The following is a 27,532-nucleotide window of genomic DNA, read 5'->3' as shown; positions in this document are numbered from 1 at the left end:
GCCATCGGCATCAGAGAGAAGAACACTTAAAGCCTTGCCTGGACACATGTCTAAAAATCTCCAAAAATAGCTCCTGCTTCCCCTTTGAAAAACACTGTGGTTTCTAAAGCCTCACAGGAACTCTGGTTCTGCTCAGAGAAGCCACAAAACAAGCGAGCAGCCCAGAGCTGATGTCTGAGCACATCTGGACTGGCCGAGATCAGCCTTACAGAGGAGGAAAAAAATAAAGATTTTAAACAGCATGTGTCAAATCCAGGGACCTTTATTTCTCTGGAATGGAAAGAATTTGCCAGCCTGGACCAAAAAAAAAAAAATTGCAGGCGGCGATTGTACATTCTTTCAAATAAAAAAAAAAAAAGAACACACACACACACATAAGAGTTTGGCTCCATAAATTTCTGTCATAAGAAACAACTTTGAATTGTACACCAAGCTTTTTACAAAGCATCCATGTTAAGATGTTTTACCGTGCTCTATCACATTCTCGGCCATTTATACAGAATACGCCATACCAAATGCTACATCAGCTTAAGACATTTTTAAAAATTAGTATTAAAAAGATACAAAGGCATCTTGGCTTTCATTTGGGTTTTTTTTATTAAGACGTGGGAGTTTTTTGTTTGTTTGTTTTCCTAAGGAAGTCACTAAAAAAATATAATAACTTAATTCATACGGACAAGATTGGTTAAAAATCCAGCCTTGCTTGCTTGGCAGCCTTCTGAGCTCGTACCTCTGTTGCTTCCATTAGTCTATGAGCAGGTTGTGGGTGTCCTGTGGGGTCTCTCCTGCCCTCCAGATCTGTCCAGCCTCTCAGTTCCCAGTTTTCTTCAGAGTTCTCACTGTGACCAGGAAATATTCCTGGCCAAGCGCTAAAAGCGACCTTCAGCCAAACAGGGGGGTTCAATCTGGGCCAATTTCACATGGGTTCAGCCCTTTGTCTTTTGCCTCTTTGTACATCCTTTGGAAGTCTTTGAAACGAGGGGCACAGCCTAACCTGGCCTCCCCAAAGTGCATACGTCCCGTGAAAAGGAAATCTCCATCTCCTGGCTTCACCCCACACTCCAGCAAGGTCTTTATTTGTCCTCTCCAGTTCCCACTCTCCCCTGTCAGCTGAAAGACTTTGCTCTTCTGCCTGTACAGTTTGTTGACACCAACATGAATGATGGATTCCTGCTCTTCTGCCTCGTTCGTTACGTTTTGAATGGAGCCTCTGATCACTGGAAACAGAGAAAATATTTAAGGATTAATTACTCTGGAAAACTCTCATCCAAACTCAGCCCTGTACAACCAGGGGGACTGACTTCACCACGGAAGCCCCAGTTTTGGTCCTTTGTTATTTTTAGAGTCGAGATTATCCAGTAACCTCCAGTATATATTTGCATTTGTTATAGTTTATATTTGTAACCTGCCCAGCAAAGGGCACCCATATATATTAAATATAAACACAGAAATAAACACATTAGAAAAACAGCATTAGAAAAACAGCATTAATCATGATGAAGAGTTCCAACAATAAGATATAAGCTGAATGCTCCCTGACAACTTACTTTCTGTTCTCCAGCCATCACAGATACCAGCTAATATTAATTTCCCCTTTAAAAAGGGAAGCACAGACAATTATTGAAACTTTTGGTCTTTTGTCAGCAGTCAACCAACGCTGTAGGGCAGTAAGTAAAGGCCTCTCCTAGATGCACCCAAGTCCTGGAACTTCTACTTTTATTGTGGTTGCTGGGTCCCTCTGTCCACCCTGGGGAAGTGCCAGCTGGGCAGATGGTAGATGGTTTTGAGGTCCTTCAAACCACGTCCTCCTCCCTCTTCCATGCACTCCCTTAGACCACATTTACTGCCAGTGCAGGTTGCCAAGGGTAAGGAGGTGTCCATTGGTGTTTATGGATGTCACACTGGCATCAGGGAGAAGCAACAACTCACCAAAATCACTAGTGCAGACAGCCAAGAGAACCTCTGTGTCGCTGCATGGTCGGCAGGGAGCTGGAGAGGAAGGGTCAGAATTAGCAAAGGACTAGACAATAGTAAATAAATAAGCCATTTAAATTAACCAAAAATGTGGCAACCCACACACACACACCACAGAGACAAGCAGTTTAAAGGCCTGTAAGACATCAATACCACTACAAGAAGTGGGGGCTGACTCTAAAGTCCCCATGAGGTTTCTGTACCTAGGCAGGAATATGGTTCTCTTTACCAATCCTGCTGGGATATATTGTGTAGCAAACACCCCACACACTCGCTGTGCTTATGCAAAATATATTTTGATGCTGGGTGCATTTGCAGGGTGCTCTGCTGTAAATTCAACATTCTCAAAAGCTTAATGTAAGATTGTGTGGGTTTTATATTCTGATGGCAAAGCTTCTCTCTTATAGTTTCTATCCAGTGTTGTTGGGCTATTTCACAGCCATTTAGTCATCACCACATCAAAGATCCAGGAGGTTACAGAGTGGGGGAGGCAAAGAGGGGAGGAAAAAACCCCAATGCATGTGTTGGAGGGCGTTGAGGCAAAGCGGAAACTCGAGCCCAATATCTGTTCGGTATCTGCTCGAGCTCAAGCAGCACAAAGACCATTTCCTGTACTGCTGGAAACATTTGGATATCTGCACTAATCTAATCAATGCAAGAATGTGGCTCCTCTTTGTACTCAGCCAGATATTTCTGAGGAGAAGGTGCTGTAGTTGCAATACAGATGTTTCTATAATACCCTGTTGAGTTCAGGAATTTGCTTACTATCAAGGTCTGCCCTGCCTGGGGATGCTCAGTGAGCCTGTCCACGGTGGCACAAGGATCAGAGCCCTTGTCTGTCACTTGGTGTCATCTCAGCACATCAGTCAGAAAAATGGAGACCCTGGATCAGCACAGGCACAGAACTACAGCAGAGCAGGGCTTCCACTGGAGATGAGGCGAAGCCCTGGAGCTGCAGCTGATTCCATCACACATTCCACCATCAAACCCCAAACTGAAGCTACCCCACTTCTCCCCACCCCTAAAAAAAAAAATCAGTTTTTGAACCTCAACATCTGAAAACACTTAGTTACCAGATTCCCAAAATTGTCACGCCCTTCCTCTCATCCCCACCTGCTTCCCAGAGAAGTTTATCCACTGCCCTAAGAAGTAGATTTAAACTTGTCTACACAACGTGCAGCTGGTGCCTCTGATGCTCCTCTGTCAGCACAAGCCACTCTAACATAAGACATGGCAAATCTCTTATTTTTTCCAAGGTCCCAGGAAAGCAGTGATCCAGAAAGAAGGATTATTGAACCAAATCCACCAGATTTGCTCCAGTCAGATGATTAATACACAGTGTAACACGCTGTTTAATAGGATTAAAGGGAATGTAAAATGCACATTTCTGGGCAGGGGTATTTGAAGGAATAATTCCAGGAGGTTAAAAAGCTCCAAAAAAAAATGACAAGGAACAGGCAAAATAGCATCTGGATCAATTGGCATTTCTGTTTTGTCTGAATGCCTTCAGGGCCCTTAGAAACAAGGTCAGCCTTTCCTGTCCTTCTTTCCCCACATACCACTTCAGCTCTCTTTTTTGGAAACATTCAATATAATGAGAAATGCAGAACCAGATGAAGCCTGGACCTAAATGGAGCACCAGAATAAATTCAGGCTAAAGATATTTTAACTTTCAGACTCAAAGAGATTTTGATCAGTGGTGAGACCAAATGCCCAACAGAGAAAATTTTACTAGAATAACAGAATCATTTAGGTTGTAAAAGACCTCTAAATTCATCGAGTCCAACCACTAACCCAGCACCACTGTGCTCACCACTAAACCATGTCCACAAGCGCCACATCCACACGTAATTTGAACACTTCCAGGAATGGTGATTCCACCAGTTCTCTGGGCAAGTTTTAGTGTATTAATCACAAAACATCCTACTGTGGAGTTGTTTCATTCATGGCACCAACCAAATCCATCCAGGGGAAATGTCCCTCTTCCCCAGCCTCCCTCTGTCCAAATCAAGACCTGACTGAGGTTAATCAAATGGAGGGAATCTGCAAACCTGTGTGAATCTTACAGCATTTCCACATGGATAGAAGCTCCAAAACAAAGCACAGCTGACAGACATCTTCAAAATCCAGTTGGATTTCAGATATTTTGCTCTGCGAAGACCTAATAATAAAAAGGCATCTCAGCCTTTTTAAGTCTGAGTGAAAACAGTCTTGGTTTAGACCAGACATCTCTGTAGTTCATCCAACCCCACTGGAAAATTGAAAACACCAAGATGAGTAAGGCACTTCTGTTCTCCAAAGGAGAGCAACACAAGCAACAGCATAAAAGATGAAAAACAGAATACTTTAAAAGTGGTTCCTTCCATTTAAATAGACTGACACTGTAATAAATCAAATGAACAAATCTCCATGTATACACAGAATCAAATCCTTGTAATTGTGGACCCAAGGCAAAATCCTGCAGCCTTTTAAATGCAAGAGGAAATTAAAAGTGCTCGGCATTGCTCACACTAGATCATTGCTTAAAACCTGCTTCAGATCCAGCTGACTCACAGCAGTGTGGTGGCATGTGAGCTGCTTTAACAACCATTTTCCACCACCCATCACTGCAACACCAGACAGATGAAGACCAGAAATCCTCTTCTGTGGAACAACTCCCACATCTGCATTCACAGAGTATCAAATAGATCTCGCAAGTGGCAAAAACAAGGTATGCAAGCACAGATGGAAAGCCAGTCGTGAAGGATTACTGCCGAGGTAAATGGACCATTAAAAAGCAAATAACATCCACTGGCTACAATCAAAGCTTCATTCCTATCCAGGCTCATAAAAGAAACAAAATCCTTAGGAGGTGGCAATGCCTACACTTTCTTTTGAATCCCAGCCAGGAAGGAGCCTGTGTGTTTATGGCACAAGTTTGGGACTTGAGCAGCAGTTTCAGCTCATTCCCTCTGGATCGGGCAGCAGGTGCTTCCCTCCACCTGTGGGTCAAAACAACACACACACCTCAGGCTAGGATGGGAAGCATCCTTATAACTAAAAAAAGAAAACCAGGAAAAGCACTTCAGTCGTGCACAGCAGGTGAAGATGCTCATTTTCTGGGGAAACAGGCCCGGTTACTAAACAAGGCGGCTGTGTTTGTGTTTGCCCAATCCTGACTCCCCGGGGACATCTCGAGGGCTGCCCAGGTTCTCGCGTCCAAAAGCAAGTCTATGAACTTGCAACAACAACAATATCAACGTCAGCTGCTCTAATTCCTTTTAACTTGATAAGCCAAAGAGCCTTAATTCATACAGCAGCAGGGGAAGGGGGGGGGGGGGAAGAGAGAGAGAAAAACAACATTTTATTGAAGCCCTCTAAAGCCCAGATGCCTATAACTCAACTCCACCACCGGTGGCATAAAGCCTGCATTGTGCACGTCGGCTGCCGACTCTCCTGGGAATGCCTTTGATGGATTTTGACAGTATCCTGACCTGAAGTAACCTGAGGCAGCCCTCTCCCTCCACGCCCCCCCAGTCCAGTGCCTCCAAAGGCCTCTCTATTCACCTCCCCGCAGAGGGAGATGTAATTACATCATTCCTCACAAGCCAGCAGTCATGTCCCAGCTGCTTTGAGCGATTTGCCCTCTGAACCTGATGTTACTGAGGAGGACGTGGTGGTGCTAACAATAGACTGCACTTGTTGGCCAACAGCTTTGTCAAACACTTTGCTGGTCCTCTCTTGGACCTCTCCTCAGGGAGGCAGAAACACTCAGGAAGAGAGAGGGACCTGCCCTGAGGAGGTGCCATGAGCCCCAGGTGGTGCCCAGCTCAGCCAGCATCAGAGTTGGGGTGTCCAGAAAGGGTTTTCTCCAATACTGGGGATGGATTTAAGCGCACCTTTAGTGCTGCAGTTTAGCACAAATCTCTGCCTCGAGCGCGGTGGGTGGTGTTGCTGTCCTGTCTCAGCTCACACACACAGCTCCAGTCCTTCCTCCTTTGGTTTGTGACATTCGCACGCAACCCTCCTTTCCTTGGAGAGGAGGAGGTGGGGGTTATGGAAGGGCCATCGCTGTGGTTTAGGATGACAGCTCCCTGCAGGACACATCCAACCGAGACGTGCTGGCTCTGGCTGCAGGCGTCACAGAAACCACATGAAGGGGCCTGATCCTCTTTTGAAACATTTGTGTTTCAACAGCCACCCATGGGTCTGACTGACCTCACCTTACCCCTAAACCAGCTTCCAACCCATAAGCAAGAAGCCTCCTCTGCCTGTCCTAATTTTCTCAATGCGCTCCACAACCTCATCTCTCAAGAACACCAGATGAGCCAGGCTGCAGGTCTGTGCGCTCTGTCCCAAAACTCCTCTTAGTGAGCCCAAAAGCCCTTCTCCACCCGCTGTCCCCGGTTGGGCTGTGCTGAACACCCACCCCCCGCGCCGGCAGCGAGCACAGGAAGAGAAGACACCCTTTAAGCAGAAGTGAAAATGTTTAACACAAAGCAATTGCAGAAAACCGCTGCACCGAGGAATACCCTTCGGTTTTGTGAAGGAGAGGGTGCCTGCGGTGTGGTGGAGGTGTGGATGGTGGGGGAGGGAAACACTGAGCTCTTTATCTGAGCTTCCAGTTGCCCGTGGCACACATCACCCACACGCTGGTACTTCTGAATAACCCTTTGAAGAGCAATCAGACCTTTTAAGTACCAAAAGCCACAGAGGAGGCCCAGGCAGGGTTGAAGCTTGTTTTCTGTTAGTTCTAGGCTTAAATCTTTTGGTTAAAACAAGTAGCCTTTTCTCTTCAAGACATTCAGATGGGTCTTGTTGCAGCCCGGGTTGATTTAAGCCAAGCCTGTACTGCAGCACCTCCAGTACTGGTGTGGGGTCCCAGCCACATCTCTTGGATGGAAGTTCAGACTGACATCAGCATTAGTTCATACGGAACAAAGAAACCCACCCACATCTTTCAAATTCTTGCTGGCAGCTCTCTAATTGGCACCTCTTGCTGGCAGCACCCTACTGGAAAGGGCATCATAGGATGAGTCTCCTTCCTGGAAATGCACAGTACAGACTTCTGAGAGCAGATTATAAAAATAGACATGTGGTTTCTCCAGTGATGGTGCATTTCTCCATCATTTCTCTGAGTCCTAAGCAGAAATGACTATGTCTCAACTGATTACTGGACCAGTGATTTATCCAGGAGAAAAAAGTTTAAGGGCAAACATCATATGAGCAAGACAAAAAATAAATCTGGCCCTGATCCTACTTTAACTAATTATAAAGCGGAATAAATCCTTGTAATTATTTCTCCCTAGGTATGCCTGGGCTTCCTCTCTGAAGAAGCAACATTTCTTCCAAGAAACAAACCTCTTGCAGCTTATATCCCAAACAAAAATACCTGCTGCTTTGCAGTGGAGGTGGGCAAGAATCTGACAACCACTCTGGCTTACCAGGCTGTGACTAGTCTTCTCCTTTCTAGATACACCTCGACTTTCCTCACCCCCTCAGAAAGCTCTTCCTGAGCAAGCCAAAACAACACTCAACCTCAAAACCCTCACAACCCCCGCACCGAAACACCACCCAAACTACATCAATGCATCTGCACTGTCAGTGCCTCTCGTACTGAAGATGAAGTGCTGGCTGGGAGCTGAGGCCAGCAGAGCTGCACCCAGCACACCTGCATCTCACACAATACCTGCAGTCCCAGCGAGGGGCCAGATGACACTGAGCATCTCCACAGCTGGGCTGGAAGTTACTGACGCCGTCACAACACACAGAGGAGCTCTCTCATCACTCTTTGGTTTTACAAGGTTTTCCTGTCTTTGGATGGGGTAGGATTACAGGGCTTTCTGCAAGCACTGCACTTTTTCCAGCGTGTCAGTAGGAAAATGTCCAGCGAGGGAGCAAACAGGAGAGTTGGGCTTGTGCTGCTCCCAGTCCTCTGGATCAATAAGCGTCAGAATTCCACAGAATCATGAACAGCTTGGGCTGGAAGGGACCTTAAAGATTATTTGGTTCCATCCCCTGCCAGGAACAGGGACATTTTCCAGGTTGCTCTCAGCCCCATCCAAGGCCCTGAACACTTCTAGGGATGGGGCAGCCACAGCTTCTCTGGGCAACCTGTGCCAGGGCCTCACCACCCTCCAAGTAAAACATTTCTTCCTAACACCTAACCTAAAGCTTCCCTCTTTTAGCATAAAACCATATCCCCTTGTCCTGCCTGCTCACATAAAAACTCGCTCCCCTTGTTTTTATAAGCCCTCTTTAAGTGCTGGGAGGCTGCAATGAGAGATTGTGCTTCTTCAATGAATAGAAGGTTAATGTTATAAATTACATCCTGAGAGAGTTTAGTGGTCCTCTAAAAGCAGAAGTGTCCTTCCCCATATTTGCTAGAAAGTTAATCTGAGCCCCTGTGCTGAGCAGAAGAGGCAGCTCAGAACAAAGACCATGAGCACAGACACAGAACTCAAAGATTCCCTTCTACAGCCACAACACAGCCTAGATCTGGTACAGGAACAGATGGACTGAGCAGCTGGACCAAGATCATGGTGCTACAATGGACATCCTCCCCTGACCCCTCCACGTGCAGAAGGGATATTGGTGATTTTACCTCTTCACAAAAGGAAGTGTCAACTCCCATTCCTTGCCTTAGCTCGTTTCTAACACTCAGTTCAACTTGCATTTATGTACAAGTTTCCAGAAGTAACTTGAAAATAGAGACACTGGCCAAGAACAATTTAAACCTGCAACTAAATTTAATGAAATGCAGACTTTCGTAGGCTGTGGCATAGACTGTGCCAAGACAACTGAGTTAATACCACTTCCTTCCTGCAAAGAAAGAACAAAAAAAGCATACTGTGAACCTCACCATTAGGCATGTGATGACCTTTGTGTTCTGAGAAATGTTAAGACAAGAGACCATAAACTAGAAATTTATCTTTTCACAGAAATGTCTTCCAAGAGGGTATTTAAGTCCTTAAGTACCAAAGATGGACTATTTGTGTAAACAATGTGAGGAAGAGATTTGGTACTAGGCAAGCTCCATTTGCAATGGCTTTCGAATTGAAACTTGGCTCAGCAGCTACAGAGCACATAAGGATCCTTTGGGATTGCAGAGCTGGTGCCTTTTTGCTGTTCCAAGATGCAGCACCCATTCTAACAAATGAGCTGAAAGGTCAGCTAGAAACACGAACAGCCATTTGTTTAAAATTTAAAACAAAATGGGGGGGGGGGAAGGAATGAAAACTCCACATAGCCGTTTTTATTCAAGCAGCATTAGCCATTATTAAACTCTACCTCCAGGTCCATTCATAAGTAGCATCAACCCAGGAGAAAAGATAAGTGACAGGGCTTCAAGACACTTCTTTCTGTCCCATCTCCTCCTCCTCCATGGCAAACCCCAGAGCTGGGGTGAGTAGCAGTGACTGGATCAGTGCCAGCTCCCAGCCCAGCTCCTACTCTTACCCATTGCATCACAGTTCTGTAAAAACCCTCTGTTACAGTCAAATCTGCAATGTGTTGTGTCCAAAAAGCCTCACTCAGCAGATCAGATGCCCAGTTAAATTCCTCTCTCTGCACTGCAGCAGCAGAGCCCAGCAAAGGAGAAGTGTCTCTGCAACAGCACCAGCCCCTGTTCCTGTGCCAGCAGCACATGTGCACATCTGCCACTCCTTTGCTTTCCCTCTCTCCCTCCCTAACTGCAGTTAAAGGGAAAAGCTGGCAGCAAGGTAACTGCTGGGAATGTCTCCTGCTGGTCATGCACCAAACACCACTATAAGGCCATAAAAAAGTAGCTCTATTTGTTTATCTCACAGAAAATACCTCTCTCCTTCCTCAAACCTACCAGTGCTGCCCAAGGGGGATTAGGAATGGGAAACATGAGGACAGACAAATTGCTGGAAGTCAGAGGTGCCTCCAGACGGTTGAGGGGCTCCTCTAATCCCCTCTGACCAGCAGAAGAGGGGCTGGGGCAGGATCTCTCTCCCTGTCACCCCAGGAGAACCTGCCAGCACAGGCAGTATCAGCATCGCACCCCTGAGCTGCCCATCCACCTCCCCATAGCACAGCACCAAAGCAAATATTCTACTGACTCAGAACCCACAGAGATTTATGGCTTGGCTCATCCCCTCCTAAAATACACTCCGAAAATATTTCTTCTTTCTTCTAAAGAAAATGTCATTCCAAAGCCTCGTAAAATCACACACGAGTCAGAAAACACAAAGTTATAAGGAAAATTTTTGATGTCCTGTTTGGCTTTGTCTCCAATAGCTAACACAGCACTCAGCTGAGATGTCACCAAGTGCTTGTGAGGCAGAAAATGAAAATGTGAGGTGTTTTTTACTCCCATGCCCTGGGGAAACAGTGCAGCCAAGCACTTCCCTCTGCCCCTGCCAGGGGTTTAGGAGAGGCTGGAGCCAGCACCTACTGCCAGGCTGGAATCCTGCCAGGAACACAAAGCCTTCCCTCCCTCCCTCCCCTTCGGTTCGGTCCATTAATGACTTCTATGGAGCAGGGGAATAGAATTAAGTAACAAGTGGCTGGTTAAAGTTAAACCCTGAGAGTGGAGTAATGACAGATCAAAGATTAAGTGCCTTTAAAAAAAAAAAAAAAAGAGAGAGAAAGAAATAAAAAGAAGGAAAAAACAGTGTATATGCATTCAGATCCACACAGGTCTTTCTCCTTCCTGTTTCTAGAAATCAAATTCTTTTTGGTATGTGGGAGAGCTCTGAAGGAGCAAGGCCAGGTTTCATTATAAAACCACGTTTATTTGATCAGGCTATTTTTGAGAAGGGCTGTGGAAGGGCTACACCTCACACAGCCAGAGCCTAGATGTTGTAAGATTGTTCAGTTAACCTATAAAAAAGTTACTTCAGGTCTCCCATTTGTAACAGGAAAAGCTTTACAATATATCACCTTTTCGTACTTAACAGCACACAGTTCTTGGTCATATTAAGAGCATTCACCTGTTCTACATAAGAACTTGTTTTTTCTCCTAAGTTTCACACATCCACTTGCAGATAGATGAAGTTGGTGTAAGGCCACTGACAGTTCTGCTGGGGCAGAGGTGCATCCTGTACAAACAAAGGGTGATCTGGGTGGATGTTGATGCCATGGAAAGCCAGGCCAGGCTCCGTGTGCACATCCCAGCACTAAGGATCACCACAAGACTCCCAGGGCTTCAACACAGAAAATCAGAGTTTATGCCCATTGCAGGACTCAAATCCCATACAGGAGTCAGAGGGTGCCCATCCAACCCATACCAAAAAATCCTCCCACAGATCTGAACCAGCAGCACAGTTGAACTGGCTGTGTGTCACACAGCAGCAGCTTCTTAACACCAAGCATTAAACCTCCACCACAGCTCTAGGTCCAGAGTGTCTTCCAAGTATCTGTGTAGTATTACAGTGAATATTTTCTGGCTTCTAGCACAGATTAAGGTAAAAGAGGTTTTCAGTCCTGCAAATCAAGACCCCAAGACAGGAAAGCTTTGGCCCATGTTTCAATAAGTGGGAAGAGGAATGCACTTCCCCCGCCCTCCCATCCATCCCTTCTTTAGCTACAGCCTCAGGAATTAGCAAACTAAACAGTTTTGCAGAGCAAGCACAGAGCTTTATTAAAGACTGCCAAGCAACTCTGCAGGATTGCAGCTCTGTTTGTGGGACCATCTTCGGCGGTACAGAAAGGTCAGAGCCGAGGGAGCCCCAGCTGCCCGGACAATACACCTGACTGCTTATTGCTTTTGACTGCCCACTGAGTTGAGAAATAAGCTAACGGCATTCGTGGCCAGTCTAGCAAAAATAAGCTATTTTCTTCCCCCTCTCCCCTGCAGCTGTGTATTTATCACTGCAGCCCCATTGTCACCTCCTCTGCCCACTGCAAAACCAGCTCCTGTGCTGGCGACATCAAAGGACGAGCAGGGGCAGAGGAGATGCTGGCAAAGCCAGTGTCTTGGGGGAAGGAGAGATTAAATTAGGGCAACCCTTCAATTTTGTTGGTTTTTTTAAGGTGAAGACTTCCCAGTCTAATATTTTTCACCTTAGTGAGTCTCAGGTCCCTAAAACACCACCCTTGCTCGATTTAGGACGAGGTAAGGGGGTGTGCATTCCCCGAGCATCAGAACTGCACTTTGAAACCACTTCACACAGGAAGAAACTCTAAAACTTTGCTCTCAAACTCTCCCACCCAGTCAATCATTCACTGCAAACCTGACCACTTCAGGCACATGAATAATTGGAGCAGGTTTCCAGCTTCTCAAAATTAATCCCACTCCAGGCAGTGTAACACAGCAGCCAGCCTGATGCAGTTAGATGCTGACCCATGACATCCAGTTCAGTGATATGCCCTCAAAAACTAGCTTTAACTGTGCTTTTTCAGATACATATAGGATTAGGGAATGCTGTTTATACTTTTGTAGTTAACTTTGCACCAAGTTTTGTATCATCTTTTACTATGGCAAAGACAAAGTTACTGTGGCAGAGCCTCCTGAAAAAAACCTTTTGGAAATAAAGTATCTTGAACTAGGAGTGTCAGAAGGGTCCCTTATAAGGCAGATAATTAAAGTGTATTTTGAACAACTGCATTAAAGGCTGTTTTCCAATGTTTTTCTCTTAAAACTTGCTGCTGATCTTTTAGAGAGAGAGAAAAGGCAATTAAATCAGCAACCTTTAGGTGCACCTGTGAGCCTCCCTGAGCTGCCACTCAGCAAGGTGTGCTCAGGTTTATAGACAGATCCCTCAGCTTTGCTCTGCTGCTCGTTGTGCATTTCACCAGCAAACCCCAATGGGAGGAGTGTGGTATCAACCTGTTCTGTGCAAATCATAGACTCACAGGATGGTTTGGGTTGGAAGGCACTTTAAACCATCTAGTTCCAGCCCTCCTAACACTGCTTAACCCTGAGAGGTATGAGAGTTTTATCCTCTGTGGAAAACAAGGGGAAAAAACATACAAAGCAAGCAAGATGGGGTGTGTTAGAATAAACCCCCCCGCCAACCCCACAGCACCCAGGGGTGCTCCCACCCTGCCACATAATGCGGTGCCAACATCTCAGATGGTCACAGTGACTCAAGCAGAACCTGTGCTAAGCATAAAGGTCACGGGGACTTTCAGTTTAAGTGTTCCAAGTGCCCCTTTCCATCACCTCTCCTGCCCACGGCAGCAACAAGCCCAGCGGGCACCGACCGCGCCTTCCTCCTTGCGGTTCCCCCAGGAACCAGGAGGTTTCCACTCTGACAAGAAGTGAAAAACACACCAGTGTGAGGGTATAACACTGGCACAGGCTGCCCAGAGCGGTGGTGGATACCCTCAACCTGGACAGATTCAAAGCCAGCTTGGCTGGGGCTCTGAGCAACCTGGTCTAGTGAAAGATGTCCCTGCTCATTGCAGGGGTTTGGACTAGATGGTCTTTAAAGGTCCCTTAGAATCCAAACCATTCTGTGATTCGATGAGCTGCTGCTTCAGGTTACAAAGCTGAGCAGCACATTCAGCCTCCAAGAAAGAAAAAAAAAAATAAAGTGGATATTTGGGAGCAACCAGAGGAAAGTGGGAGATTAGGATCCTACGAGCTGGGATGACAAAAGAGCTCTCTCTGGGAGGGTACCTGCAGAGATACAGCAGATTGGTGCTCCACCTCTGCCAAACCCACACTGCAATAAAGATCAAAAGTTAAGAGGGGTGCTTCAAAAACCCATTTGTTAGCAGAAACACTGGCATAGCCCAAATACTTATGAGCTTTCTGAATTTCCAGTCTGTTTTCTCAGGCCAGTGAATTAACAGCATACAGGAAATAGCTGAATACTGTTAATTACTTAACTGGATTTATCCAGTTTTGCGTTGTTTTTCAGATACCCACCTGAGTGCTGTACCTCCTACCTATTAATATTCTCAGACAGGTACCCAGCATTAATAAAGAAAATATATAAAAGAGCTACTAAAGCTGCACTAAGTCAGTAGATGCCATCAAGATAAAGGGACATTTTTGTTAAAGTTTGACTTCTTTGCTACACAAAAGCGGGTGGGTAATGAAAGGGCTTTGAATTTACCTCCTGAGCTCTAACAACTAAATTACAGACAGCCCCATGAGTGCAATGGGGAAAGCAAACTACACAGCTTACACAAAGCTGGATCCAGAGCTTGATGCAACACTCTTGAAACACAGACTTTAGGTAACAAAATAAAGGTCCTTTGGTGGGACAGGGGAAGAGGATTCACCTTCCCCTCCACAACCTTTGGTCAAACCTACAGATTCTTGTTTCACAGTAGCTGAGCAGAAGCTGAAGGACTGAAAAAGCAAATGATTCTCAAGGGACCTTCACACTTCCCACAGGAGTTTAATCCAAGCAGCCTGCTGTGCTGCAAGGCAGACCTGGACCTGGCATATGCTCCACTGCAGCTGAGAAGTTCGTGTGGGTCATCACCTTCAGGAAACTTCTAGGAATTGTAATGGCCAAACAACACTTTTGCCAAAACCTCCGTCTACTTGCCAGTATAGCAGAGACTCCGAGTATTTTCTTCCAGCTCAAGCAGAAAAGATCAGAATCAACAGAATTCAACAACTTAAACAGGTTCTGCTGATTCTCAACTGGCCTCAGGCCAAAATGTCACAGTGGCTCAGTTCTTCAGTTGGGCAAACACCTTCAGAGCCTGGCTGCTTAATGGACCATCAGTGTGGATGGCAGTGATACAGGGGTGCAACCCAAAACCTCAGGTGAAAACAAAAGCACTTTCAGTCACCTATCACTTTGGGTATCAAGAGGAGAACACACCCCGTCAAGATGCCTGAATTGTCAAGGTGACCCTTCTTAGGGACTACTCCCACTAGATGGTGACAAGCCCTGCTTGCCTTTGATCCTCTTTCCAGCTTAAGAAACAACCCTCCAGAAATGTGCTTTTCTGATTGCTACTATCACAGTAAAAAGCTTCCCACACCAAATGTCAGCAATCTGAATTAAAACCTCTCAGGATATTACAAATACTTCCTACAGCTAGGGAATCTTAAGAAAATGTGGTAAGGCAGAATCAGAGCCATGAAAAGGGTTAAACCACCAAGATCTGGAAAACTGTAAGACTGCCCTGTGTCATTCAACCTTCCCAAGAAAAGGGAAAGGCCAATTCAGAACCTGCTGAATTATTTGCTAGACCCTGATTAAGTGGGAAAGAATGGCTGTAAACTAATAAAACTTGAGGTTTTCTAATTAAACCACAGGCACCCTGCCAAGCATTGTTGATTTGTTGATGCACCCTGCAATGTCAGGACTCCGAGGACACAACAGGTCATTAAAGTATTAAACAGATGACTTACACCCTTTAATCAGAGCTGGGATGCCAGGTTAGGAAGAGAGAGTAAACTCAAGGGCAGAGTACAACAATTATCACCAGGAAACAAACACAGCATTTAGGGAAAGTGGGGAGAAGTTGTTAGCAAGTAGTTATTGCACAAGGAAAGGGCTGGATTACTGAGCCCCACACCTGGGTCTTTTACGATAGTCATCTCCCCACTCTGCAGTCACAAGAAAATAATGCAGTATTTGTGATTTTCAGTCCTTTGCCACCAGATGAAGCCCTGCAGCTTCCTCTGCCCAGCACATCTCAGCCCCCACCTACAACAGCATCTCACATCCTCGTCATCTCTTCACACCTACTGCCAGCTCTGCTGAACTCTGTCAAACTGCAACTGAGACAGGAGCAGCCTCATTTTTCCAGCGTGCAGCAGCCAAGAAAACACCTTAAGCTATGTTTGTGACCAAGGGACAGAGGTAATGTCAGAGAGAAATACAGGACCTTAAACCCAGTTTTCAACTCCTTTAAGGTCAGCACTTGCCTCTGCCTTGAGCCTCCTCTCTGATAAATCTCCAGTGATTTCAGTGAATTGATTGTAAACTTCCCCTCCAAATGAACAGCTCTGTAAAGGGCATTTCTTCTGAGGTTTCACAGAAAAACTAGAAGCAGCTCCAGAAGAAAGCAGGTCCACGAACTGCAAAGAGCCTCAAATATATTGCTCTGTGGAAGCCTCACAAGGCAGCAATTTGGCAGTTTCCCCAGACATATAGATATTTATAGGAGAATAAAAGTGCTCATCTAAATGAGTAGTGGAAAGAGTCATGTATGGCATTTGCATCGTGTTTTCAACCCCCCACAGCCCCTCCTCAGAGTTTGGGGATCCAAAAAAAGGCAAGAGAAATAATTTAAAATACAATAGAGATCCCCAGTTTGCCCTGAAGGCTCTGCTGATGAACTATTAAAAAGCTTCTTTTGGCCAAACAAGACAGACAGAGCATGGAGCAGATTCCCTACCACATTGTTTCATAAGACAGCACTGAAATTCAACCAGTGTCTGTTACAGCCGAAAATACAGCAGTCACCAAAAAAGTGATTTAATGTGCCTATCAAAGAGGAGGGCTGTAATTGGATTCAGTCCTCAGTCAGACTTCTGAAAGTCTCTGAAAGACACTCCCATCAGCTTTAAAAACCTCCAAGATTTTATGTGGAAAAGAAGAGCACTCAGTTCTGAAAACACAGTAGTTTGTGCTGGCGTGTGCTGGTAAAGGATGTCAGCAGCAAATCCTCTTGATGTTAGCAAAGGTCAGGAGAAACCCTGTGTGCAGACTAAACCCAGCAGTGACAAGCAGTGTTTCTCTCATATCATTTACTATATGCAAAAGCAATTTCAATTTTTTGCAGAAAAAAAGAAGTATGACTTTTCTTGGTAAATTTGAGTCACTTCTCACTAGCCTGCCCATGTCTCCATCCCCATAGCCTGTCAAAGAAAGAAGCACTGAATGAGAACATTCTCCAAATAACTGATTAAACAATGTTTTTAATGTCTCCTGCAATGGAATTTTACTACATAGCTGACATTCTGCAGAGCATATTCATCTTTGCATAAATGATCTTACTGGGAAAGCAGCTCTGCAGAGATACCCCACTTTGTGTGATGTAGAAGCAGAGCAGAACCCTCGATAACAAGCTACTAGTTGTGAACACGGCAAAAGTGAAGACATTACTTAAAATTTGGAATATTTGTGTTTATCTTTTTCTGTTTTAATGGCAAAGCCGCCACCTATCAGTTGCTGGGGTTACTGCATCGGCCCTGCCTCAGTCTGACTGAGCCTAGAACTGCTCATCTCAGTCCAGCACAAAAATAAAGCCCCATCCAAGCTGTCGTGACAACATCCAAACACTGGCAGGGCAGCGAGTCTGCACAAATACACAAACACCCAGAGCCAGAGTCCTGCTGTGGAAGGGAGCCAGGGGAGGGGAGAGGATGGGACCAGTTCTGCAATCACTTATCCCAGAGAAGGATGAGGGATGCAGAGCCTGGGAGATAGAGCTGCACTTTAATTAACCACCCCACCGCTTATCAAGCAGCATCTCGGGCAAAGCATCAGCACCACAGAACCTGCCCAGCCTACAAACTGGGGCTGCTCAGCCTCCCTCACCGAGGGTTTGGCCCTGGGCTGAGTCATCCCAAGTGTGCTGTGAGGACTCTTCTCCCCCTCCCCTTCACTCTTTTGAGAGAGGGCAGCCCACGTTGCAAAGGAGAAATCATCTGGTTACCACAAATCTGGTTCCCCACTTAAAATACCTAAACCTTGAAACCTGTGTAGTCATTTGAGACAAACTACCCTAGATGTGCTATTCCTCAGGCTATTCTGGGAATCTCCCCTCCTTAGTTTTGGGGATAAAAGCTAGAGGCAATTCTGAATGGGTGAGATGCACGAACCAGATACCAGCTATCTAAAGGGAATTCTCCCTTCTCCCTGTCATCCAGTTGATCAGCACAATTAGCTCAGGCTTAGAGCCATTGCTCCCAAATGCTATTTAGTATCAGACTTTACAGGTTAGTAAGCTCTTTCAGTTGGTCCACTCCTCCTACCTATAAGCTATAAATAAAACTCCTCCCTACAAAACTTGCTTTTCATAATGGTGGAGAGAAGACATTGGCCCTGTAAAAGTATTGTCATGGTGTTGAAGTGCCATGGCACAGTAATGCTCAGGAGAGTGCAATAAACAGAGCTGAGGAAGGAACACACCATTTTCCTTGTTTAAAAAAGAAAAAGCAATAATTAGGTCAGCAAGTAGCACTAGTTGCAAAGGGAAAAAAAAAAACTCGCAGAAAAGGAGTTCCTCCTTGTTTAAATGTTTATTATTCAAAACATGCAGCGGGGTCTTAAAAACTGAGTTAAAAAGTAGTTAGAAAAGTGTTACAGCAAGGCTGGGAAGCCCAGTTCACGCTGGAGTTCAGCGTAGGGCAAAGCCAGCTCCTGTGACTCACCCCATGCCTGCAAGGGGAAAATCCTTCACATTGTAGCCCTCAGCAAATTATTGCAATTCAGCCTATGCTACCAGCCCCCCCAAAAAAACAACAAAACAAAAACAAACAAACAAAAAAATCAAGTCTTCCTCAACAGCCTGTTTATAAAACATGTCCTTAAAAGCACACGAAGCTCAGCCCCGACCACTCTCCCACTCGCTCGCTCTGCCATCTGTTCTGCATCCAAGGCAGTGTGTGGAAGTATGACCAATGCCCCGGAACTCACCAGAAGCTGTGTGCAAATCAGCTGCTATCCCCTTGCTCATCAATTCGTACTGGAAGCCTGTGATCTTCCTGCTAATGTCCTGCTGGGGAGTGGCCTCCACAAACAGGCCCCCCTGGTCGTAGCCAAAGCAATACACTCTGCTGGGACTGCGGTCTCCGTCTCGGACCAAGAGTTTCAGTTCTCCAGTTTTTTCCAAATAAATATTTGCTCCTGCAGAGTCCTTGAAGGGCTTTATGCAAACAGTCAAATGTTTGTAAGAGGCAGGTGAAATATTGGGTCGCAGGTTGACTATGAGTGCCCCCGTGGGATACATCCACTCTATGGACCCTTCGGAACAGCGGAGGTAGACCTGTTCAACATCCTTCCTGTGAGACTCGTGAGTTAAGCCACTGGGGGAAGAAAGAAAGAGAAAGTTAGAGAAATGACAGAGCCAGCAACGTGATTGTCATAACCTCAAACCTTCAAAGACCCACATCAACAAACGCAGGAAGCCCAGGACAGCACCGAGCATTGGCTCATCCAGCTCAGCAACGCAGGTCTCTTGCAACACTTCAGTTTTATTCTTATGGGACAACTTCAAATCATCTCCCAAAAGAATAAGTCCAACCACTAGTAATAGGCTTCAGAATTAAATAGGATATAAGCACATGATCAAAAGCAATGAAATTACTACAGCCCCAGTTACTGCCCATCAGCTGAGCTGGGGTAAATGACTCGGTGCATACCAACAAAACACGTACACCCCAAATCCTTCCTGGTGGTGGCTCAAACCAGCGCGTTCTCCAGCTTCACAGATCAGACTCCACCTTTTTCCAAGTACTTTGTTCCCCTTCCAAGTCTATATTCCCAATGGATCTGAAACTGGGAGGGATGCCAAGCTCACCCTGTGAACTGCAGCAAAGCTATGCTCTGTGTGTTACTGATACCCTGCGGCCCAGCTGGGCAGCCCCAAGCTCCAAACTGGGAGGTCAGGAGAAAAGACACTGCAGTCCCCAGTCATAGCTGGGGAAGCACTGAACTGTGCTGCTTTCTTTGGTAGGTACTTGTTCCCCCATTACTTCCCAATCTGAGGTTTAAACTTAGCTCATCACTTTACTGTCCAGCCCCAATGGGCTACAAGCAGACACACAGCTATGGGTGTTCAGCAAAACAGGGAATATGTGGCCATTTACTACCACTGGGACACAGGGCCACCATCAGTCTCAGCACCATGGGTAAAAATTAACACCCCAACAGCCGTTTCACAGAGACCACAGAGATGGGACAGGAGAGCAACACGGGGGTCTCAGGGCCAGCCGCTGGTGAAAGGAGAGCAAACCACTGTGGGCAAGCAGGATGACTAATAAATCCCCATGGCTTGCTTGCCCATAGCCTAAGCTGAGGGCAGCTCTAAACAACCCTTGCTGCCCGTCACTGCTGCTGGACCAACCCCACCAGTTCTTTACCTGACGTGACTCAAAGCACTGGCACTGCAGGCACTCCAGTCACAAGAGCAAGTTGTGGGAAGCCTGGTTTATTGGCTGCAGTATTTGGGCCACTAGGCAAAAATCATTTGGTCCCAGTCCCTGTCCTGTCACAAACCTATAAAGTGAGTATGAGCAAACCACTTCACCACCAAGCTTGTTTCTCCTCCTACGCTGTGTACCCAGTTCTCAAACATAAGCATCTTATATTCTGTGCCTATAGAGCACTACCCAAAACCAGACTCTTCATCACAGCTCATGGGTCTGCTTTGCAGGACTTTGGGAAGCTTCACAACATTCCCACTTGTAGGCAGATGAATCAAGACGGGGGGGGGGAAAATGATTAAAAAGGATTAAGTGACTTGTCTGAGGTTACACAGGAAACCTGTGGCAAAAACGTATTTTGGTGTAGTGCAAGTGATGACATCAAGTTCTGGTTCCTCAACAGAAACGTCCAAATACACAGTTCCTCATCCCAAAGATATATTCAGGTGCTGAACAGGTTTTAAATTCAAGTCAGCAAGTTAGAAACTAACTAGAAGCAATGTGTAAAAGGGAAAAAAACCCAACATATGGTTTGCATTTACTTGTTGACGTGACTCATTATTGTGAGTGTTGGTGTGACCCACTTGATAGAGGTTACATGAGGAAGCTCAGAAAGAAAAAAGTCATATTTAATAACAATAGAGCCTTCAAACATGTGCTTTTGAATAATCTTGAAAGCCACATCAAGAACACAGATGAGGAGGAAAGAGGGACGAGTTTTTAACCTTTAGTCTCTTGCCCTCAAATTCAGTAGTACTTAACACATTCAGGAAACTTAACTTGCAATGGGATATTTCAAGTTGACTGTAAATCCACATCTGGTCCACAAAATCAGTTTTCAGCACAGCACACACATGATGCCACTCAACAGAAAACACAGAAGTCTGTTTATGTGCAAGGTGTGAATAAGTAAAATTAAACAGTGTAAAGCTTACCCCTCAGCAAAGGGGCAGAAAGTTACCCTCACACATCGAGACACCAAAAGAAGCTGCAGAGGTTTTGCAGGACTTATACTGGCACATTCCAGCCTGAGTGCTTAAACAGAAGGAAGATACCAGGGGCAAAACTCTGAACTCATGCAGTGAAACTGCTGTTGCAAGTGATCCCAACAACACTGAGGCAGTGAATTTCTGCCAGAGGAAAAAAAAAAAAAAGTCTTAGCATTAATTTTGTTCAAACAAAAAACAGGGTGGACTCTGAAATTATCTTCTGAAAGCCAATTATATCCCACAGGCAACAGTGATGCCATTAGACAGATACATCAAGCACAAGTACCTGTACACATTAAGCCTTATAATAAAGGATGACTCAAAACTTAAGCAGATTTCAAAATACATGTTCACATTGCTTAACAGCAACCACCATCATCCAGTAAAACCCGTCGCTTTGCTTTGAGTCAAAATGACAGGTCACCACGCAGGGATGGTTTAACACCAGGTTTAGTTCTCACTAGACAGGCGTCACACACACCATGTCCATACAGTAATGGAGGTCCAGGAGCCTTTTTTTTTCACCCCCAAACTCATTTGAGTTTTGTTTTTTGGTTTTTAGATCATATGGCAAGGAGACAAGGCAGCTGTTTCATGGTTGCAGTGATGGATGAGCCATCCATCACCCCTTTTAAATCTCTGCTGTTTGTTGGGACTTACTTAACAAGCACTAGTTCCTCATACCAATCCATGAGGACATCCTGAATCACTGCATCTGTCTCCTCACTCATCTCCCTTTCTGGCTTCAGCCACCCCTTATGTTTACCCTGAAAGACCTGTTACTGCTGCAGAGCTGTTATGCTGCAATGTGCTACAGGTGTCATTTAAAGGAAAAAGCTATTTATTTATTTATTTATTCCATCACAGATGTGTTGAAGAGCCCTAAAAGTACCCATGTCCTCCCTGCATGCTGCAGTAATGAAGGGAACTTTTAATCCTAACTTGGAGTTTTTAATTAAAGATGACAACCTAGAGAGCACCCAGAATTCCTTAGAGCATCCACCAGTACCAAGGGCAAGATCAATGGACACAAAGCAGCCACATCAGAGCTGAATTCTCTCTCTACAGCCTAAAGTCAAACACACCAGCCCAGCTTATTCTCAGCCTGTCACTGAACCACTTTTGCCCAAAGCATCAAGAGGTCATTGCAGCACAAAACCCTAAACTTACAGCAGAAGTAATAACCAGACACACGGCACAGAGAGGTTTCTGCTTTCTCCTGGACAAAGCTTTCCTGGAAGCTCTCTGCCAAGCTATTTATTAAGATGCTGCTGTGGCCTATTGAGTGCACTTAAATTGCAGGTGTCAAGCTGTGCATTGCATCAGATTTCCCTGGAAGCATGAGGGAGAGCTATAGGAATCCTAGTGAAGCTCTTCATCCTGCTCAGGGGTATAAGCTCATCACTTTTCCATAAGTTAATGAGGAAAAAAAAAATATATATCTAGAATATTCTGTTTCTAAGATTGTTTCTTCTAATATAGACTTGTACATAACGGTGAGAAAAGGCCTTCAGGTTTACTGTAGGAGATGACATGACTCTCAAATCCACCAGCACAAGACAACCTAGGACTTCAACGTGGGAAGAAAGACTATGGTTTGGCATTCACAGCATTTTCCAACAGTTAAGGTAAAAAGCATCACGACTTCAAAATATTACATTCCATACAAAAAAAAAAAAAATCCTTTCTAACCCACATAGCTATTAGTATCCACACAAATATTTAATTAGATGGTATTTACTGGTACAGCAAATCACTTTCTTTCCTTCTTAGCTGCTACTCTTTTAGGAGGAAGCAGATGATATTTAATGGCCTTAGGACTGCCAGCATTTCTAACAACACCTGTTTGCTACCAGTAGGGCCAAAGTCAGCCTGGGTTACTTTATCCCCTCCCAAGACTCCAATCCACCTGGACTCTGGAACTCTCTCACACAAGTGAAACCATCCAGGCTGAACTGTGCTCTCTTCCTTCTCTGCAATTCCAACAGCATCATCATGAAGCCGTCACTACTTTGGCTCACGAGAGCAACAGGTGAGTAAATCCGAGCTTGCATTGCCAGTTCACCCAAACTCAGCTACAGAAAATGAGATTTCATTTTGCCCCCACCCCAAGCATCACCTCCTTAGTGGATACTCAAGTCATTGCTTATTCCAGCCCTGCTCAGGTGACAGGAGTGGTCACTGCTTGCTCTAAGAGAACAGGACAAAAGTAAGAGCCAAACAGGACAGGATTTCAGGGGTTTGTCACTATTCTTTTAAAAAATATGCTGCGGTACTTGTGGTATGATCCAGGTAAGTACCTGCAGCTGGGATGCTCAGGGATGAAAGCAGGCACAGGGTTTGTTGGTTGGTTGGTTTTTTTGGTGGGGGGAGGCTGGTAAAGCAAAATGATACAATTAGGATTTTACCACAGAACGAAAAGGTTCAGTCTCTATCAAACACACTCGCCTTCAAGTAGATTCACTGCAATTAACTACGCATCAGTTGTCAAGAAAAGTCCAGGAAAAAAGTAAAATATCAAGCATAAGCATGCTTAAGACAGTGACAGATAAGAAATTATGATGTTGAAAGTCAGTCCAGCTGTTTCCCCACTCCACATTGTCCCTACTCGAAAATACCCTACTGATACAAGTCGGTCAAACTTTTATGCTACAGAAAGTCAGATTTAAGCAACATATTAGAACTGAACCGTTTCATTCTTCAAGTAAGTCTGACCCAGCAACACTTGCTGGTTTAGCAGAGTCGCTTTCTTAAACCTATGAAGAGTGGAGAAGGTCACAGACCCAACCACACACGCTAAACATATTACAAACAATTAAAGCAAAGATAATTTGGGAGATAAACACTTGAGAACTGGAGAGGTTTCTCAACCGGTGCAATTAGAATAAATCAGGAGCGCGGCCGCTGTGCCAGCCCCCGCTCCCGGGGCTCATCATCATCATCATCATCTCCGCGGGACGAGCGCCCGGGAGCAGGGAGGGACCCCCGGGGGCTACGGCGCGAAATGCGGGACGCGAAGGGAAGGGAGAAGATGGGATGGGGGCCAGCAGGAGCTCCGGGGAGGGCCGCCCTGGCTGCGGCGGGAGCGCTCCGCAGGTGCACCCATCGCGGGCAGAGCGGAGCCGGGGCTGCCCGAGCGGCCGGAGCCGGCCCTGCCCCGCGCCTGCCGCCTCCGCCGGGCGCTGGGGCCGCGGGGAAGATGGTCGCGGGGAGAGAAACTTCTTTGCTGCGGACTTGGCACCGCCTTCCCCCTCCCAGCCCCTCCATCCCGCCGCCGGGCCGAGGGGAGCCCAGTCCGCCCGGCCTCTCCATCCCGCCGCTGGGAGCCCATCCCGCCCCAGCTCCTCCATCCCTCCCCCCGGAGGGTCCGGCTGCCCGCCGGGGAGGAGGCAGAGCCGCCCCCAGCCCTCTCTCCGCCGCTCCCTCCCCCGAGCCCCGGGCGGGCACCGCAGCCCCTGCGCGCTCCGCAGCGGGAGGGTCCCCCTTTTGTGCTCGGCACCAACTTCTTCCCCGGGCGGGGGCGGCGATGGCCGCGGCAACCCCCGCTCCCCGCTGGGCTCCCTCCTCACCTCCCCTTCCAGTTGCACAGGTCGCTGGAGTACTGAGCCGCGGCGCCGCCGCCCAGCAGCAGCCGCAGCCCCAGGAGCAGCGGCAGGAGCGCGGCGAGCGGGGCGCTCCGCATGGTCCCCCCGGCCCGGAGCGATCGCGGGGTGCAGGCGGCGGGGAGCGATGGGCGCAGCGCCCGGGGCTCGCCTACATGGTTGGGGAGCGCGGCTACCCCATGCCCGGCTCCCGCATCCCGGCTCGGCGCGGCGCCCGCTCCGCTCTGCAGCTCGCACCCGCTGGCTGCGGGCTCCCAGCTGAGGGGCGGGAGCGGCCCGGCCGAGCGCCGGCTCCTCCTCCCCCGGGCTCCCCCCGCCGCTCCTCCTCCTCCTCCTCCGGCACTTGCTGCGCCGGCAAAACGCGGCGCCGGATCGGGAAGCGCCGCCGCCCCCGGGCACGGCCCGTCCAGGGCTCGCCCCTTCGCCCCCCTGTAGGTGCCCGGGGGGAGACCCCGCTCCGCTGCTGCCCTGCCTGGGCCCTCCCGGGCTGCCCGGGGAAGAGGTGATGCCCCGTGGTACCAAAGGGTTTCGTTTGGTTGGGAAAGTCACTGAGACGCGCCCTCTGCGCTGGGGGAGGCCGTGGGTGCCCGCAGCGACCCGCATCCAGTCCCGGGGTGGATCCGTGAGTGTCCCCAGTGACACACATCCATCCCGGGGGGGGGCAGCCGGAGGTGCCCGCAGTGACCCACCACCTGTCCCTGGGGTGCAGCCGTGGGTTCCAGCACTGCAGCAGGTGACTCTGCTTGCAGTGGGATGTCCACCTGGACACAATTCCTGATGGATGGAGGCTGATAATTTTGCTGGAACCTTCACTTACCAGGAAGCACTTGGTACTCGATCCTATTTGTATAACTCTTCAAACACTTAATGACCGCTAGGGATAACTCCTTGTCTCGTTTAATGTCCATGTTTATTCCGCTGTTGACTTTGGATACTTAACCCTTGGTGGCAGAGACCCTTCTGCGAGAAACCAGAGGCAAAGAAATGCCTTCCAGGACGTGAGGGAAGCGCAGGGGGTGAATCAGCCCAAAGCCCAAACTACCCGGGACAACATAAATGGGGAAAAACAAACCCTAGATGTGGGGTTGGGGGCAGGGGGAAGAGGATCCAGCTGCACACAGACTGTGCTCTGATATGCCAGGTGCCATATATTTCTTTCAAAGAAGCAACAAGGGGGTCGAGATTGATATTGTACATCCACAGATAGGAGAGGGGTTAAAATATTTCCAGATCACTGAGTTTCTTAGTCTCCCGTTGTTCTTTCAAGTGTCTGACATGCAGCTTTCTTAAGGGCACTGCACGGATTTTTCTAGGTGAGAGTTCATGGATGAGCATTAAACATTTACACCCTGTTCACACATTTCGGTGTGTTGCCCTCCTTAGTACCTGTTAAAACACCTTGCTAAGTGCCCCGGTGCTGTCTGAGAGCATCCGATGGCTAAAACAGGATATCCCAGCTCTGAGTGCTTCCTGCATGCTCTTGCACTGAGGATTAAATCCTATGCAGTGTATTCCTTTCCATTTGTGGGTTTAGCTTTTCATGTCCTTTTTGTTTTGTAAATTACAGGTACTGTTCTGTTGATTATGAAGCATTAGCATAATTACAGTAATTCTGCCAAATGATGCAATGCATGTAAACATGTAATTAGCACGGAGGGACAACACTGAGCAAAGTGATGACAACATGCAATAATGCAAAATGCCTCATTCTCCCGGTCATGTGCAGTGACAGAGGCTTTAGAGCTCAGTGCCTTGATTATTTCTTTAGACAGAGGTTTTGTTAAAATGTTTTGCTTCCTTGCCTCATACTGGAAAGAAAAGCATACAGAGAAAACACCGTACTGCTTTATTCCTCTGGGTGTTTATGTGTGCATGCCCCCCAACGTACTGAATCCGATTTCCTCTGCAATATTCGAACTCCCTGCATTTGATAAAACAAACAAGTGCCCAGGCAGCTGCTCACATTACACTTTGGAACTTTTGAAACTGCCTGAAAACTAGGAACTTTTAAGATAGGGAACAAAGTGTGCTGTTTAGCAGCAGCTTCTACCTCTGGCTTTCATTCTCCCCCTTTTAACTGGGAAAAGGCAGTGGCATTTAGTTCTGGGGACCCAGAAAAGTAATGGCAACACGGGGGCTTTGAAAGCCCCTCCTGTCCTCCACGCCTTCATGGTGCTGACACAGTTTTCATCCTACCCAAGCTGATGAGCCTTCCAAGTGAGCAAAGCCCAGGGCTGTGGCCACAGGGCCAAGGACTGCGGGTGCAGAGCCAGGGGGTTTGGCTGCAGAGCCAAGATTGGTGGCTGCAGAGCAATGCCCAGGTTAAGCCTCCCCCAGTTCAAAAGTGAGGGGCAGAAGGAGATAGGGAACCTCTGCAGCGAAGGGGGCTGCTCGGTTTGCTCATTTGCATCTCAATCCCCACAATGCTCTTCCGGCTACTCACAGCTATTCCATAGTAGTGCTCTTGGCTGAGATCTGGGAACACGCTCAAAGGGTGAGGCAGCTTTTGGATGCACTGAGCTGTTTTCTGTTTGAGCTGTGAAAAGCAAACATCTTTTCAAGAGAGAACATTCTGAACAGTAATTTTTTTTGCATTTACAATTCAGAAAGAGCAGAACTTTACTGAAATCTGGGAGGAAAATATTGTATAATGTCTAAAGGAAACATTAATCCTCTGCAGCAAAGGCTCACACTCCTGTGAAAACAGAAGCTGCTGAGTTACTACTCTGACCTAATGTGGCAGGACTGGAGATACAGGTTCTGGAAACAGCTTCATACACTCAAACACTTGAACCCCAATAAAGCTCCATTGCCTTCCTCAAGGAGCAACTCAAACATGAGGATCTACATAGTCATTTCAGCCACTTCCTTCTAAATTCACTTTAAATATTTGCTTGTCACGGCTACAAACCCAGGCACAAACAACGGTGATTTTAAAGGACTTCTAAGGA

At 46.9% G+C, this 27,532-nt stretch overlaps 1 protein-coding gene across 1 annotated transcript; it reads right to left on the bottom strand.

The window, feature by feature from the left end:
• Nucleotides 1-246: 246 nt before the first annotated feature.
• METRNL (meteorin like, glial cell differentiation regulator) lies at nucleotides 247-24,826 on the bottom strand. Its single transcript, XM_027715708.2, has 4 exons — nucleotides 24,549-24,826; nucleotides 18,483-18,871; nucleotides 1,930-1,989; nucleotides 247-1,217 (listed from the first exon to the last, which is right to left on the bottom strand). The coding sequence occupies exons 1-4, from the start codon at nucleotides 24,659-24,661 to the stop codon at nucleotides 901-903; spliced, it is 879 nt and encodes a 292-aa protein (XP_027571509.1). The 5' UTR covers nucleotides 24,662-24,826; the 3' UTR covers nucleotides 247-900.
• Between the last annotated feature and the right edge of the window lie 2,706 nt (nucleotides 24,827-27,532).

This window comes from Pipra filicauda, unplaced genomic scaffold, assembly GCF_003945595.2.
Source record: "Pipra filicauda isolate LSUMZ 115617 unplaced genomic scaffold, ASM394559v2 scaffold80_size11013439_pilon, whole genome shotgun sequence".
Taxonomy (NCBI): domain Eukaryota; kingdom Metazoa; phylum Chordata; class Aves; order Passeriformes; family Pipridae; genus Pipra; species Pipra filicauda.
This window is presented reverse-complemented; position numbering and strand designations above follow the sequence as displayed.

Bases quoted from the DNA above. Each gene is read 5' to 3' on its own strand.
- METRNL (XM_027715708.2), bottom strand. From the start codon at position 24,661: ATGCGGAGCGCCCCGCTCGCCGCGCTCCTGCCGCTGCTCCTGGGGCTG. The intron at 1,990-18,482 runs GTGAGTTCCGGG...CTTCCTCTCCAG, and splicing joins TGATTTGCACACAGCTTCTG to CTCCCTGCCGACCATGCAGC. The intron at 1,218-1,929 runs GTGAGTTGTTGC...CTCTGTTTCCAG, and splicing joins TGTCTGCACTAGTGATTTTG to TGATCAGAGGCTCCATTCAA.